General features: G+C 54.0%; 1 protein-coding gene and 5 non-coding genes across 6 annotated transcripts; all 6 read right to left on the bottom strand.

The window, feature by feature from the left end:
• Positions 1 to 5,934: 5,934 nt before the first annotated feature.
• On the bottom strand, positions 5,935 to 6,045 carry LOC114238730 (small nucleolar RNA SNORA2/SNORA34 family). Its single transcript, XR_003624023.1, has one exon. It is a non-coding gene; the product is annotated as a small nucleolar RNA SNORA2/SNORA34 family (small nucleolar RNA).
• Positions 6,046 to 8,710: 2,665 nt separating this feature from the next.
• RPL3 (ribosomal protein L3) lies at positions 8,711 to 16,063 on the bottom strand. The gene is made up of 10 exons (XM_007189081.2): positions 15,939 to 16,063; positions 14,227 to 14,419; positions 13,255 to 13,423; positions 12,549 to 12,684; positions 11,312 to 11,498; positions 10,645 to 10,805; positions 10,002 to 10,103; positions 9,495 to 9,590; positions 9,036 to 9,155; positions 8,711 to 8,814 (listed from the first exon to the last, which is right to left on the bottom strand). Exons 1-10 carry the CDS (start codon positions 16,050 to 16,052, stop codon positions 8,770 to 8,772), a joined length of 1,323 nt encoding a protein of 440 aa, XP_007189143.2. The 5' UTR covers positions 16,053 to 16,063; the 3' UTR covers positions 8,711 to 8,769.
• LOC114238733 (small nucleolar RNA U83B) lies at positions 9,714 to 9,807 on the bottom strand. Its single transcript, XR_003624025.1, has one exon. It is a non-coding gene; the product is annotated as a small nucleolar RNA U83B (small nucleolar RNA).
• Positions 11,160 to 11,252, bottom strand: LOC114238734 (small nucleolar RNA U83B). Its single transcript, XR_003624026.2, has one exon. It is a non-coding gene; the product is annotated as a small nucleolar RNA U83B (small nucleolar RNA).
• Positions 12,685 to 12,739, bottom strand: LOC114238737 (small nucleolar RNA U82P). Its single transcript, XR_003624028.1, has one exon. It is a non-coding gene; the product is annotated as a small nucleolar RNA U82P (small nucleolar RNA).
• LOC114238729 (small nucleolar RNA SNORD43) lies at positions 15,392 to 15,455 on the bottom strand. The gene has a single exon (XR_003624022.2). It is a non-coding gene; the product is annotated as a small nucleolar RNA SNORD43 (small nucleolar RNA).
• Positions 16,064 to 16,355: the final 292 nt, after the last annotated feature.

The raw sequence follows: 16,355 nt of genomic DNA, 5'->3' as shown, positions 1-16,355 counted from the left end.
CTGGTGGGGGTGGTGAGGGAGCAGCGGAGAGCAGAGACAGCGGGCGTCAGAGGGAAAAGCATGCCCAGCAGGCGGAACAGCCTAGGCAGACGCTCTCAGTGATCAGCCTCCTGCTTCTATGAGAGGCCTCCTCTCCTTTCCCTCCTCTAGATAAAAGAGGCCCAGAGGAGCCTGGGGGTCAAGCCCAGATTCCTCTTCTGTGAAATGGGGGTCCTCGTCGTACCTGCCGGCCCTAGATGTGAGGAGTAAATGAGCCAATGCATGGCAGGCTCCAGACACAGTGCACGGACAGGCCAAGAAGCCAACTGCCCCACTCCCACCCACCCTCCCCTGGTGTACAGAAGCGGGTCCCCTGTGATGAGGTGTGATGGAGGGTCTCAGGGAAGACCTCCCACAACCCACCCCCAAATCTCTCCTCAACTTGCTTCCTGCTGTGCCTGAAATCTCTCTATTACAAACTCATTCCTTTGAACTGTGCTTTCCCACCCTTCCAGAACCATCCATTCCTATTCAGGTTAGCCCTGGGCTGGGTGTTGCTCAGCCTTCACAGTTCAGGTCAAGCCTCCCTCTTTCAGGAAGTCTTCCCCGATTGCTGCTGCCCATAGAATTCTCTCTCTTTCCCTCCTTTCCTTTCTCTCTCCCCTCACTCTGCACTGGCCGTTGGCTTTCACAGTCCCAGCCTCGGAGCTGAAAGGGCCCTGAGAAATTGTCCAACCCAGACCTCCCTGAGCCCCCATGCTTCAGATGAGGAAACTGAGGCCCATATATTGTGTTCTCAGGGCAGCTGGGATGAGGGCCAGGCCAACAGCACAGATCAGACTTATTTGTTTTTAAATGAAATGTAAAATATTTCACACATACCAAAGGAACTGTGGAGGCCGCTGCCGCGGGCAGGGTCCCTCAGGGAGTTTTACGTGCAGCTGGGGCTGCTTCATCTGCCTGCCGAGAGGCACCCCCCAGGCTGCGGGGACCACTCTTCCTTAGCAGCTCTCAGATCATTGCTTCCAGGTTTGTGCTATTGATCAGGTTTTAAAGATAAAAGCAAAGCTATGACGCTCACTCCGAGGGCCAAACTAAACATATCTGTGGGCTGATTTGGCCCTTGGGCTGCCAACTGCCACTTCTGTGGGCTCTGTGGACCTTGGTGCCAGACCAGGCAGCACCATGTGCTGGCTGTGTGAGCCTCGGCGAGTCAGCTGCCTTCTCTGAGCCCTGGTTTTGCCATCTGTGAAATGGAAGTAAACTACTGCCTCTTCAGGGGGCTGTCCGCACATTCAGTATTTACTGATGGAGAGTGTGTGCTGGACATTGAGTGAAGACTATAGGGCAGGGGTACATCCCATACAGGACCCCACTGAATCCTCCCTCCGGCCTCCGAGGGCTGTCGTGGTGCCGGGAAGAGACTGAGCCAGGATCCAGCCCTACTCAACACACGGGTCACTGCAGCAGACCCAGGAGGCCTGGGCAGAATGACTCTGGTGGTCCCACATGACCGAGGCACAGCAGCTTGTGACGAGCTGGTAGGTAGACTAGGGCTAAATTGCGACGCGTCTTGAATGCCACACCAAGGTGCCTGATGCGTAGGAGGTGCTTAATACATGTTTTCATTATATGAATGTGCAGCAGGGAGCCATGGAAAGCTCTTGAGCAGGGGAGGGCCCTGACTTTGATGGGATGTGTCTGTGGAGTGCTTAGGTTAGTGGCTGGCCCTGAGGAAGCAAGAGGGCATGGTGTCTCAACAGGCCTTCGTGTTGCCGTGCTGGTGAGTTCACAGGCCCTGGCCTGATGGAAACGGTGTGGCTGTGTCAGTGTGGAGGTGTGTTATGGGCACTGGTGTGTGAATGGGCTGGTGTGTGAATGGGAGCTGCTGCCCCCTTCTGCTTGGGCTCCCTGCCTATAAGACAGGGGTGAGGACTTCCCGGTGGTGCACTGGTTAAGAATCTGCCTGCCAATGCAAGGGACACGGGTTCGAGCCCTGGTCCAGGAAGATCCCACATGCCGCAGAGCAACTAAGCCCATGCACCACAATTACTGAAGCCGGTGTGCCTAGAGCTCGTGCTCCGCAACAAGAGAAGCCACCACAATGAGAAGCCCAGGAAGATCCCAAACGCCGTGGAGCAACTAAGCCCATGCGCCACAACTACTGAAGCCCACGTGCCAAGCTCGTGCTCCGCAACAAGAGAGGCCACCACAATGAGAAGCCCGCGCACCACAACGAAGAGTAGCCCCTGCTCGCCACAACTAGAGAAAGCCGTGCACAGCAACGAAGACCCAAATACAGCCAGAAATAAATAAATAAATAAATAAATAACAGGGGTGATAAAAATAAACAAACAAACAAATAAATAAATTTATTTTTTAAAACAACAGGGTTGATAATAATGCTCCTTTCCTGTCGGGGGCACTTCGAGAGTGGGCGAGACACATCCCTGCCTGGCCCGGTGCCCGGAGGGTAGGTAATCTTCACATCAGGACCACTGCCTGGGTCCCTGTGCGGTGCCCCAGGCTGGGCAACCAGGCTCTGAGTGGCTGCCGCTGGGGTGGGGACCCCCTGGAGGAGCCCACGGGGGATGAGGTGATGGCCAGTGAGGATGGGGAAGTCGGCGAGTCGGCTATCTTTAGCTCCTTCCCTCACGGCCCTTTTCCTCTGCCTGGCAGCATGTGGCCGGGGTGGGGGGTGGGGGGCGGGGAGCGGCCGGGAGGGGCTACTTCTCCATAGTCACATGAGGCCCGGTGACCCAGAGGCCAGCTGTGGGGCTGGGGCAGGAGGAGGTGGGGCCGGCTGTGGTACCTGGTTCCCCCACCCCGACCTGTCTGCTGGCTGCCCTGAGGGTAGCATCCCCTGGTGCCCCCGTCTCTCAAGCAAGCAGAGGCCCCAGGGTGTGCGCCTACAAGAAGTGGCGGGCGAAGGAACACTGGTGCCGCGGTGGCTGCTGGGATGAGGTGTCCCTCCTGCTCCTCACGGGGAGCCTCCAGGCCCCCACTCGGTGAGGGCAGTGCGGTGCAGTGGTTAGCGCTGAGCTGCTGATGCCTGGATTTCACTCTCTGCTTCAGCACTCCCGAGTGAGAGGCCGTTGCTTGGTCTCTCCAAGCTTCCATGTCCTCACTGTGAAAACAGGAGTGTCAACAGGAACCTGGACTCACGACTCACAGGGCTGTCATGATCACTCAGTGAGACACAGCACCTAAGATGCCTGGCAGACTATATTCTAGCTCTCTGACCTGGGAGGATTCTCTGAATCTCTCTGGGCCCCCATTTTCCCCATCTGTAAAATGGGAATAGTGATTGCAAGGATTAAATAAGATAGCTTTGAAAGGGTCCAACACAATGCTTGGCACACAGTAGGTACTCAAAAAACAAGCACCCTTGGGGACTTTCCTGGCAGTCCTGTGGTTAAGACTCCATACTTGGGGCTTCCCTGGTGGCGCAGTGGTTGAGAATCTGTCTGCTAATGCAGGGGACACGGGTTCGAGCCCTGGTCTGGGATGATCCCACATGCCACGGAGCAACTGGCCCCGTGAGCCACAACTACTGAGCCTGCGCGTCTGGAGCCTATGCTCCGCAACAAGAGAGGCCGCGATAGTGAGAGGCCCACGCACCGCGATGAAGAGTGGCCCCCGCTTGCCGCAACTAGAGAAAGCCCTCGCACAGAAACGAAGACCCAACACAGCCAAAAATAAATAAATTAATTAAAAAAAAAAAAAAAAAAAGACTCCATACTTCCACTGCAGGGGGCATGGGTTCAATCCCTGGTTGAGGAACTAAGATCGCGCACACTGCATGCGCAGCCAAAAAACCCAAAACCAAATAAGCACCCGACTCTCTCCCTTGAGCCAAAATATGCTTTCCTGGCCCCTAGTACCATGGGTTCAGGGTGAAGTGATGCTCGGGCTCAAATCCCAGCCCTGCCGGTTATACACTGTGTGCCCTTGGGCAAGTGGCTCACTCTCTCTGAGCCTCAGTTTCTTTATAAAATGGGGTAATAATAGAAGCTGCCTCAAGGGGTGATCCTGAGTATTGAGTTTATATATATAAAGTACTTAGGACAGTACCCAATAGGTACAAGGTATTCACAATTACTACTACCTGTCAACCTGGGCACCACCCTCCAGAGGCATTCAAAGTCAACATGAGCGCTTGTTATCGAGGGCCAGGGGCTGGTGAAGTTGGGCCCTGGGCAGCATCATGAGTCCAGGGGGCCGATGGATGCCAAGGACACAGTCATTCAGACATTTAATAGTTCTGATGTATTAATAGGCCCTGGAAGTTTCCTGGATGCCACCTCTCTCATTCCTGGGCTCATGGATGTTGCTTTCTTGCCTCCAAGAGTTCGGGTCAGGCGCCTCTCCTCTCAGAGGTCCAGACCGGGCTTCAGAGCCTCTGCTGAAAGCACAGGGAGAGCTATTTGGGCTACGGGGAGCAGCCTAGGAGTCCGGACCCCGGGAGGCACACGATGCTGGTGAGGTCAGCAGGCCCCGAGTGCCAGCCTGAGTGCCAGAACATCGCATGAAGGGCAGGGGCACCACAGAAGCTTCAGACAAGTAGCTTCCTGCTGAGAGTCGATGGGAGGAGGGTGAGGCCGCTGGAAGCCAGGGCTGGGCGCCCCACCCCCCGGGGTGGGGGGACAGGGCTGGAGGCTCTGGGGGGTGAGGACTGAGGGGTGAACATGCAGCCCCCACTGGCAAGGCTGCCAGTGAGAATCGGGGGAGAGCACTTTGGGGTGAGCCCTCGAGGCGGCAGCAGGCTGTCCACCCCTCCACCCCCCAAGGCCACCCCCAGGTAAGCTCCATGAAGTCACTGGCTCTGCCTTTTAAGGCAATGGTGGCTCCTGCCACCTCCCTGTTCCCACGTGCTCGGACATTCCCAGCAGGTATTTTCTTTTTTTTTTTTTTTTTTTCCAGGAGGAATGGAATGAGGCTCCTTTTTCTGTCACCACAGGATCCCAGAGAGGCCTGTCTGGGGACTCTGGTGACAGGAAGCACACACCGCCAGGCACTTGGAGATGGGCTCTCTGTGACACACACAAACAAGGTCTACAGGAGGCCCACACCGCTGCCCAGCCCACCACAGGCCCACGGAAATGCCTGGGGACCCCCTTGTGGGACACCCAGACATACACAAGCACGGGCAACTCCCAGAGACCCTGGGAACAACATTTACTGAGCACCTACTATATGCCAGGTCGTGGCTATGGAGGTGGGGGGGGGGGTGGGAGCCGGTCCCACCTTCGTGGAACTCACTCAACTGCCTCCCTCAGGAGTTCATATCTGAGCCCCAAAGCCTCGTTCCCACCTCAGGGCCTTTGTGCCTACTCTTCCCTCTGCATGGGGTGTTCTCCCTGTAGAGCTCCACCAGGCTGGATCCTTTACACCCTCAGGTCTCAGAAAGGCCTCCTCTGCCCCATCACTCAGCATCCCAATGTCCTGTCTTATTTCTTCACAGCATTCATCACTTTTTTTCTAAGTGCATTTAGGGGAATTCCCTGGCGGTCCAGTGGTTAGAACTCTGTGCTTTCACTGCCGTGGACCCGGGTTCAATCCCTGGTCAGGGAACCAAGATTCCACAAGCCATGCAGTGTGGGCAAAAAAAAAAATTTTTTTAATTAAAAAAATAAAGTGCATTTACTATGAAAGTAACTTTCCCAATGTCCATAATACAGTTGCGCTTTCACAATCCAATATACAACTCAAAAAGTTTTACAGCCCAAAACTTATATTTACTAAGTTTCCAATTTGAATGTAGTCTAAAATATACAAATCAGGGCCCTGACCATACAAAAGGGTAATATTCAAAGAAAGCTCAGTTCAGAATCATTCTGTTTTTGGATCCACAGAAACTTTTGTAGTAATTAGATTTAACAGTAATATAATTCTAATGAAGAAAGTTAAATCAGGGATCTCTAAATTCTGGCCCACATCTATCACCAATGACTCAGATGTTTCTTTCTAATGAATTAAACATTTCATGCATAAAGTTCTGAAATGGCCAACAGACCATAGATACTTCTTTACGCTCCTGCTTAAAACCAAAAGCTTCAGGGCGAAAGCGTTATCACTTCTGTTACTCAAATATTATCTTAGCAGACCAATGCTTTCTTTTTTACTTTTTTAGGCCACACGGCATGTGTGATCTTCAGGGATCGAACCCACACCCCCTGCAGTGGAAGAGCAGGGTCTTAACCACTGGACCGCCAGGGGAAGTCCCTCATCACTTCTAAAACTGTCTTGTTTGCCTGTGTCTACTGTCTGCCCTCCCCAACTAGAAAAAAAGCTCCTTGAGAGATGGACCTTTGAGTTCAGCACTGCTTCCGCAGCACCTGGAGGAGTGCTCTGTCCACCGCGGGCGCTCAGGTTTCTTGAGAATGAAGCTGATCCCACACACGTGGCTGAGCTTTCCGCTGCCCCCAGGAAGCCCAATTACTCGTCCTGACCGGTTCCAGGCGTTCTGTGCACACGCTGGGGCTGTCTTCCACACTGGGTCCCGTAACCACCACCTCTGAGGCGGCCAGTCCCCAACCAGATGAGGCTGAGGCTCAGATCTGTGATCCTGGGCGTGCCTCAAAGCACTCACTGGCCAGGGGCAGGGCAGAAACGAGGACGGAGACGTGGGGATGGTCAACAGATAAGGGCTCAGCCCTTGTCAAGCAAGCCTGCCCCTGAAAAGGCTCTTTGTGCACATCACATGTGTGGGGACATGAGCGTGTGCTCTACCTGTGCTGTTGGAGGCACGTGTGCACACCCTCAGCCTGTTCTCTGGACCCACGTCCCGAGTCATCCTGGCCATACCTACAACTGGGCAGAGTCCCAAAAGGGAGTGAGGCCCAGCCAGGACATCTCAAACCAGCAAAGCGTTTTGTACTGGGCTGGGTGGGCAGCTGGGCTTCAGGGCTGGCCTAAGGGTCTGGGGAGGCCCACAGGCTGAGGCCAAGGGCAACCGGGACGAGTGAGGGGACGAGGTGGGGCCACTGCCCAGCTCAGCACCCTCCCCAGGATATGACTGGACAGAAGCTCCCGCAGTGAAAAGAACCCAGACCAAAGACCAGGAGCCCAGCTCCCACGCCTGGCTCTGCCACAGGTGCCTGGTGGCCTTGGGGAAAGTCCTGACCCCCTCTGGCTGTGGGCTTGACTCCCAGGATTATGGGGCTCAAGAGACCCTGGTTGGGGAAAGGATTCTGCACCCCCTGCAAAGCCCAGAGAGGTCCTCCTGCAAGGCTGCCCCAACTGGGTGCTGCCCACTCTCGCCCCCTGGTGGCTCCAGCCTGAAATGCAGCTCTGGCCAGTCTAGGCCTGGATCCTGAGCCCACGGGTGCTGCATGAGGTAGCAAATTGGGCCAGAAGTTGGCTTTGAGGCCCACTGCCCCACACAGAGCTCAGAATGGACTCCAGAAAAGTGTGCAGACGTTGGGGAGGGGTCTCACGCCAAGGACTCTTGCTCAGCCCCTCCAGACCTCAGCTAGCCTCCGCCTCAGGGCCCACATGTAATTCCTGCAACCTCCTCTGTGCCTTGACTCGACATCTTAGGGCCTCACATGAGTCATGGGGATACCATGCTCATCGGGAACCAGAGGTTCAACTCGGGCCATCTCCAGTCATCTTGAGACAGCACTGTAAGTATGGGACCTCCATCCATCCCCAGCTATCACTACCCCTTTCGAAAAGGTAACTAAGCTTCAGAAGATGCCAGAACCCAGGTGATTAATTGGTGGGCAACCAGCCGTCTGCCAAAAGGCTGGGCAAGGCCGTCAGCGCTGCTGCAGCTGTGCTCTCTGCCCTCTGCTTAGGTGGGGCTGAGGCCACCATACCACACGGGCAGATGTGACGTGGGGAGCAGCTACAGCTGGAAGGGGGATAAGCAGGGGCATTGTACACCTGGAATGCCAGGGGCTGGACTGGGGTTCAGTCACCCCACCAAAGGGTGGGCCAGACATCACAGGCCTGGGTGCTGGGCTCTAGCAGCCAAGCTCTTACCAGCCTACATGATGCAGGTGCACAATATATGGTCAGCACAGGGGACACTGGCAAGGGACAAGTGGCTGAGCCAAGTCACCAAAGCAGAGCTAGACCAGAATGGAAATTGGGGTTCAATGACCTCACCAGCCAGGTGAGCCTGGTCAAGGCACTCAACCTCTGCCGGTCCACATTCTCACCTGTTTTAATGAAGTCCTTGTTAATCACCAGGGCTTTCCTCAAAGCAAACATTCCAGTGTTTTCCTAAGTCCCAGGTGCCGTTCAGGGCTTCTACATGACACCCTCTCCCATGGCCAGAACTTTGCCGCTGGCTACAGAAGAACCTCAACAAGCCCTAACTGGAACCCCTCCTGCATGGATTAGTGACTAAATTAGGTATCTGTACACTCAGCAGAGAGCCAGGGTCTGCCCTGCCATGCCCGTGGGCAACAGCAACACCAGGTCCTCACTGCCTCCTTCCAAGCTGTACAGACACAACGTGTACAGCAGAGACCCAGCTTCCTTGCCCTGTGACAAACATTTCACACAGAGCTCACTCCCCAGGCTGGCTGTAACAGTGCAGGGCAGACCAGGCTGGCTGGCTCTCGCCTCCCGCTTCACCTAGTCTGCTCCAAGCATGGGGCCCGGCCAGTGGTAGGGCAAAGAGGCAGCCAAAGAGGCTGGGGGGACAGCATGCCTCTGGGAACATGAGGGCCGAGGGAAGCAGCCAGGACCGGGAAGGTGAAGTACAGGCAGATGAAAATATTTTCACTGGAAAATAATTTTATTGAGATTCTACCAGCTGTATAATCTGTTCTGACATTAGGCCCCTTCTTCCTTTGCAATTCGGTCCTTCTTAAGTGGTCCCTGTGGAGAGAAATGCAGCAGGCAAGGTTAGAGATAGAAGGCAGTTAAGAATAACCGCCAACCGCAGTGCGGATCAAATTCCGGGCAGGTCTCCACAGCCCGGGGCACACACATGCACAAGGTGGCCCCCTCTGCATCAGCACCAGATGGGCAGGCTGACAGCTGACAGCAGCTGAAAGCCACCCCCACCCCAGCCTGAGGGCAGCAAGGTAGGTGCTCACCATGAACGCTTTCTTCTCCTCCACAGTCTGGAAGCGGCCATGGCCAAATTTGGAGGTGGTGTCAATAAACTTGAGGTCAATCTTCTCCAGGGCCCGCCGTTTGGTCTGCACCAGCAAGGACTGTGGACCAAGAGGGCAAGGGTTCAGAGCCAAGCCTTTCTCTGTACCATCTTTGTTCACAGGTCCCTCATCTTAAGAGGGCAGAGGTCAACTCCATCTAAATCAGTCCTGGAATCAGGACACTCACCCACCCCAAACACCACCATCCAGCCACTACCAAGGGGTTTCCTCCTGCCACCAGGCGGATGAGAATACACTTAAGAACAGAAGCAAACAGCTGGGCCAGGCCAGACACAGACTTCCCTCCTCCCGGGACTTCAAAGTCAGGAGTAGCAATCTCTCCCCGCTTTCCCTCCCAACTCCCCTAACAGAGCTCAGCCTCCCCTCCTCCAGCCTCACCTTGCGAAGGGTGAGCACTCGCTTCTTGGTTCCCACCACGCAGCCTTTGAGCATGACAAAGTCATTGGTCACTTCACCGTAGTGGACAAAGCCACCCTGGGAAGGAGCAAGGCCATCAGAGGTCAGCACAGATAAAACAAGGGGCTGGAGACAGGTCTGACCATGCACACGACACCCACCGCCCCCCGCAGGTCCTGGTGGTCCCACCACCTGACCAGAGCTGTTCTCAGAAGGAAGGCAGCAAGGAATACTTCCGCAGTCTGACTCGGGCGCCGCACCCAGCGCTCATTCCAGGGCCTCATCACTGAACAGCTGGGCCTGCCACCCCACTCCTCACCAGCCAGTCTCCCTCCAATGACAAAGGGTGGACAGACAGCTGGGTGCTGTGCAGGGATCCAGTTAACTGGCTGTAAAAATGGCCCCAGCCCCATAGGGGAGGCCTGGAACCAGAAATCCCCCACCAGACCAGATATCTGAGGCTTTGCAAGGACAGCTCCCATTACTCACCAGAGGGTTGATGCTCTTGTCAGACAGATCGTAATCAGTAGAGGCATTGTTCTTGATCAGTTTGCCATCCTTGATGAGGTAGCCCTGGCCAATCTTGTAGATCTGAAGGAGGAAATGAGCATAAATACTTGAGAACAAGCAAATTGGGCGGGGAGACAGCTCAGAGGCCTCTGGAGCTGGCTGGAGGCAAGGACAGCCATTAGGGACAAATGATCCATCTTGGGGGTGGGCTAGCCTACAAAGGCCTCTGGGAAAGCAGCTATGACCTCGGCCCTAGTGAGGGGGCGTCCCAGGCTCGGAGCAAAGAAAAGGTGGCTGGGCCTGAACTGCGAACAATGCCATCCAGCGAGACAATGGACGAGGCCTCTCCAAACACCATGGAACAGGAGAGAGTAGACAAAGCTCATATCCTCAGCCCTGCCAAGGGTCAGCTGCACCAGAACCACCTTCAAGGATGGCACTTTACTATCATGACACCCAAGAGCCAGAACTCTGCCAGCGGACATGAGCAACTAAGTCCACGGGATGCTCCACCGCAAATGGACCGATGGTGACGGGGACTGGGACCCCCAGCTCCCAATAGTGGGGCCACCCTGCCCCTCCTAGGGTTGAAGTCTCCACAGAACCCCCTTGGGCACCTCACCTTCTTGTTGATCTCGGTGCGGTGATGGTAGCCTTTCTGCCCGGCCCGAGCCACAGAGAAGGCCACCCGTGCAGGATGCCACGCCCCAATACAGGCAACCTTGCGCAGCCCTCGGTGGGTCTTACGGGGCAGCTTCTTGGTGTGCCAACGGCTGGTGACCCCTGGAATAGACACATGCTATTTACTGGGGTGCCTGGTACCCATGCCATTGGCCCTTTCCTGCTATGAATGCCCAACTTGAGTTTGTGGTACTCTGTCCACAGAACATGCAATGCAACACGATTGCCGTGTCCTCTCCCTTCTTATACCTCCATCCAAGCTTGAATACCAGCTGAGACATAACCCTTGAGTTACAATCAGCAAACAAGAAGAGGCCTTGGAGAATCAGCCTACTAGAATGTGATCATGCTTATCTGAGGGCATTCAGGAAGCCTCCCAGTGCGTTTTGCAGTGTGGTCGAAGCGTATGTATGTCACCCCCGGTCCCACATGCTACCCCAGCCACCTGACCACAGCACCATCCTCAGGAGGAAGGCAGCGAGGAATACTTCTGCAGTCTGACTCGGGCGCTGTGCCAGCGCTCATTCCAGGGCCTCATCACAGAACAGCTGGGCCTGCCACCCCTCTCCCAGGTTAACCACAGCAATGTGGGCCACTGCGAAGCTCACCTTTGTAGCCTTTGCCCTTGGTCACCCCAATGACATCAATCATCTCATCCTGTCCAAACACTTGGTTCACAGGGACCTGCTGCTCTAGCCTCTCTCGGGCCCAGTCCAGTTTTTCAGCCACAGTGCCGCCGTTCACCTGGATCTCCATGAGGTGGGCCTTCTTCTGGCGTAGAGGAAGCAGGCGCATCTAGAAGGGAACAGATGCTTCAAGGTGAGAGGAACTCAGGCTGCACACAACAGGCAACAGTTTTGCTTTCCAGTGTCATGACTCCCCACTGGGTACCATTCCCCTTTCAATTCTGGTGCCTGAATCAGGTCAGAATGAGCTGATCCTTGACAGACACACCAGGCCCACATTAAGACAGGCTCATTTAACCAGATCCTGGGACCAACCAGCCCAATGTTCCTGACCACTGTCATTTTGGCCAGTTCCTTTCAGGTACCTGTCCTGGTTTACCCTGGCCATCTACCTTGCTCTATTAACTACCAATAAGCCACTTATTTTGGGAGCAGGATAACACTGCGAGAGTACAAGCTGTGATTAAGGAATGAAGCTAAACAAAGATTTTAAAGCTGTCCGGTGTTATCCTACTGACGCATCTTCAGTAATGGACACACACCACAAATCTGTGGTAATCTGGTCACCACTAACCACACAGGACTACTGATCACTTAGGAATCATGGGTATACACCCAGGATAATCGCCCAGACTGACAGCAAAGGCAGCACCCATTCCTACCCAGACAACCAAGAGCTAATTCGGCTCACATGTCAGGTCTGAAGTGCAAATAGCCAGCATCTCAACACTATTTTCAGTTAGGCGCTAGACAACATTAGTTATGACTCACCAGTTCCTTCGACCAGTTCTCCTAAAATGGGATATGGTTTTCCCCAGTTAAGAACCATCAGGGACACAGTGCCCTCTGCTGGCAACAAAAAAACCAACCCTATGTGAGGAGGCCTGGATGCCTTCTCAAGCAGACAACTGTCCTAAACATGGCCCCAGGAACCCAGGCCTCAAGGCAGGGCACTGGCTGGACTTTGTTGCTTTTAACCCCTTCCTCCACCAGGAAATAAATTTAAGAACCTCAAAGTCTTACCATCCCTAAAATCCTGAGGCTCGACACAAAACCAGTGTGAGCTGAGGATCAACTCAGAAGATAACTGAGCCCCGCAAAAGCCACAGGTGGTCACGTAGGTCATCACCTCCACAGACCATAAGCAGTGGGCACTCACCTGGGTGTGGGCAATGACACGGATGACCTGGCAGTACTTCTTCATGCTGCTGAAGTCCCTCTCCAGCTGCTTCTTGCCGTCTACATCCTGCCACTTCTTGCAGTATTTGGTGAAGGCCTTCTTCTTAGATTTATGCCTTCAGAAGCAGAGCAGAGTTGGGGAGGGGGCCAGGTGCCAGCCTTCATCGCCCCTCCAAGGGGTGAGCGGAAGGCAATCGGGCACCATGTGGGGACGGGGCTCATTGCCGGCTTCTAAGGAGCCTTTTCCACCGGCAAGCGGAGCCTGGATGGAGCTCATCGGGCAGAGCCGAGCGGAGCTGAGCAGAGGTCCACAAGATTAATGATGCAAGTCACACACGTTCAGATACACAAGTTCTTGCTCTAGGTTATCCGTTAACCAGACCACACACCGGGGGTGGTGGGGTATGGGGGCATTACTGCTATCCCTCAGCTTCTAAGTAGACTCAACACTTGCCAGCAACTCAGGAAATACTGACTCAAGGTAGCACCCACTAAGGTGAACACTGAAGGAAATGTCTCAAGATGCTCTTCCCAGCGCAGGAAAGAATGGTTCTGCTCTGTTCCGCAACTAAACCTGACACCAGAGCACCTCCTCCCACCCCAGCTATGGAGCTGAGGCCCTGCGCGGCACACTGCCCCTCCTGGCCAGCCTAACCCAGGGCGGAGGGCGGCATCGGCCCCCTTACCAGTTCTTATAGAAGCGCCTTTTGCATTCATCACTGATATGCTCAGCAAAGATGGTCTTAAAGGTCCGGAGGCCTCGAGGTGTTTCCACGTAGCCCACAATGCCCACAATGACCATGGGCGGCGTCTCCACGATGGTCACAGCCTCCACAACTTCCTTCTTGTTCACCTCTGCAGACGAAGCAGGCAGTTAGACCTGAGCGGGCTGCCTCAAGTACCCGGCAGGAGGGCTGTCTTTTGGAAAAATGTCACGTGCCCTTCCAGGCCAGCAACGCAAGTTGCTTCAGATGACAGGAAGGTTTGTGGGGAAGTATGCATCGCAGCCCAAACTCCCTCACTGCTGAATGCTCAGTCTGTGTGCATTGACCTTTTCAGCAAAAAACTATCTGGACCCTAAGCAGCCAAGTAACAGCCTGGTTTCGGTGCTGGTTTATCATAACCTTCTCCAGAGACAAACTCCTTATTACCTAGAAAATACAAGAGTACTAAGTATAGTGAGGTAGTAATTCCTCAGCATAGACAATTTTAACTGTTTACTGTGTTTCAATCACCAGCACTGTGTGTTCTACTTAGTGCCTTTTCTACTTCGAACTTCACAACCCAGGAAGGTGGGTAGTATTCAGGCGCTCAGGTGAGGCTCACAGTTCAGTGCTGCCACTAAAATGTGAGTGGAGTTTCTATTTAACCCTCAGTGGTTGCCACCTCCCATGTTAGCATACTTCTCTGCTGCAGCTCTTGACAAATTTCCTCATCACGCTCCCTGACTCCATTACATCCTTCTGCCTAAATCAAGCAGTGCCAGCCACCTGAACCCTGGAAGCATTAATCAATCCTAAAATATCTTTCCATTGTGATATCTAGAGGTTCTGTTGATCTCTCCAAAGCCTGCTCTCTTCTGAGAGCTTGGCCCCATCTAGTCATTTCCCACCAACTCCTACCCTCACATCAGCTGGGAAGATGCAGCATGTACTTACTGGACCCTGGCCTATCGACCTCCCTCACAATGTGGGTCATGCCAGCCTTGTAGCCAAGAAAGGCTGTGAGGTGCACAGGCTTGCAAGAGTCATCCTTGGGGAAGCTCTTCACCTTCCCGCGGTGCCGGCTGCTGCGCTTCCGAGGCAGAAAGCCCAGGGACCCATGCCTGGGAGCGGAGAACTTCCTGTGAGACTAGGAGAAAATGATCGATCAATGTTAGCACCTTCTAAGTAGCTCACGCCTCTTCATCCCCAGAGGCCTAGGTTCTAAGAAGATTCCCAGCAACGCTAGATCCACACCAGAAACCCAGGTAACGGGCTTACGTGCGGGATTTACTTTTTTCAGGATCACACATCTAAAAGGCATTATTCAGCCAAATGAGTTAACATTTATCTCAAACCCTCACCCTATAATTTAAAGAACATGAACCATCTACCTTTTCCTCTAAAGAGAACAAAGGCACACCAGGTAATGGTATTAAAAATCGCTTAACAAGCAGCCTTATGTGCAAGTCAGTTAAGATTCTGATCACGCACATACATACAATGGAATGTTACTGAGCCATAAAAAGGAACGAAATCCAGTTATTTGTGATGAGGTGGATGGACCGAGAGTCCATCATACAAAGTGAAGTCAGAAAAAGAAAAATACCGTATGCCAACGCACATAAATGCAATCTATAAAAACAGTACTGATGAACCTAGTGGCAGGGCAGGAATAAAAACGCAGACGTAGAGAACGGACTTGAGGACACGGGGGTGGGGGGAAGCTGGGACTAAGTGAGAGAGTAGCACTGACATATACACGCTACCAAATGTAAAATGGATGGCTGGTGGGAAGCTGCTGCATAGCACAGGGAGATCAGCCCGGTGCTTTGTGACGACCTAGAGGGATGGGATAGGGAGGGCAGGAGGGAGACACAAGAGGGAGGGGATATGGGGATATATGTATGCATATGGCTGATTCACTTTGTTGTACAACAGAAACTAACACAACACTGTAAAGCAATTGTACTCCAATAAAGATTAAATAAAAGAAACAGATCCTGTCCACAATAGGGACTTCTGGTCAAACGCCTGGGTGGCAGATAATAGTAGTAAAGGTTCCTCATGCTCCCAACGGGAGCTAAACGGGCAAGTGGAGGCCACTAGAACTCGACAGAACCAAATCAGAACATGACAATCAGCACACAGTCTCTGTCCGCCCGTCAATAAGTTCATCATCTCTGGTTTCTGAGAACTCTAGAGGCCCAAGAGGTTGTACCAACCGTCCCAGACGTTTCAGAAGAGGATTCAACAACCCATACCCAAAGCCTCCCCTGCCGCCTGCGGCCTGGATTTCTGCACCTCCCACTTTCACAACAGTGCCAAAACGCCCCCACCCAAGGTCCTCCTGGCGAAAGTGCTCATGACTCGGATTTCGAATGTTGAGGTCGAGATCCAGGATAAGTCCATGGCCTGAAGATTGTCGGGCCCGGGCCCCTCAACCCAGCTCCCGTGGCAAGGACTCTCGCCAGCCGACCGGCAGGCCCAAAGCCAACCTCAAGCCTCGGACATTTTCAGAAAATAGACCTGACTGCGGATTCTGCTAAGTGCCCCAAGCTCCTAGAGCACAACCCCGGCGCCGGGTGAGGCGAGATGGCGGGGATGTGCCGCGGATTCACTCATGCCGCCGCGGCGGACAAATAGAAGTCCGCCATCACAACACTCACCATCCAGCCGTCGGATGCTGCCGGTAGAGATCGTTCGACTCTCAGCGCGCAATATATAAATCCCAGTCTAGCTCCGCCCCTTCCGGCGTGAGAGCGCGCGCCCGCGGCAGTCATCGGGTCGGGGGGCGGGTACTGGGTGCCGTTTCCACGCACGCTCGTCCTCGCCTTGCTTACGTTCCGACCGGGACGTCAGTCTCGTAGGCGGGACTTAGAGGCTCTACGGCGAGCGGCCGAGTTCAAACTTAGTGAAAAGCCTCGGACTCGCCGGCAGGGAGTTGTATTACAACGACCCTGAGGCGTTGGGCAGCGGCCAAATTTGATGAAACGGCTGTTACGCTGAAGGAAAATGGCTACGTCGGTTCTTTTCATATGAAATGCAGGTTTCATATGAATCCTCTGGAATTGAGTAACCCTGTT

This window comes from Balaenoptera acutorostrata, chromosome 11 (genome assembly GCF_949987535.1).
Source record: "Balaenoptera acutorostrata chromosome 11, mBalAcu1.1, whole genome shotgun sequence".
Lineage (NCBI taxonomy): Eukaryota > Metazoa > Chordata > Mammalia > Artiodactyla > Balaenopteridae > Balaenoptera > Balaenoptera acutorostrata.
Note: the sequence above shows the minus strand (reverse complement) of the source record. Positions and strands in the feature narration are given on the sequence as shown.

Bases quoted from the DNA above. Each gene is read 5' to 3' on its own strand.
- RPL3 (XM_007189081.2), bottom strand. From the start codon at position 16,052: ATGACTGCCGCGGGCGCGCGCTCTCACGCCGGAAGGGGCGGAGCTAGA. The intron at 10,806-11,311 runs GTGAGCTTCGCA...TGTCTATTCCAG, and splicing joins CAAGGGCAAAGGCTACAAAG to GGGTCACCAGCCGTTGGCAC. The intron at 9,156-9,494 runs GTGAGGCTGGAG...CTTGGTCCACAG, and splicing joins GAGTGCTCACCCTTCGCAAG to TCCTTGCTGGTGCAGACCAA.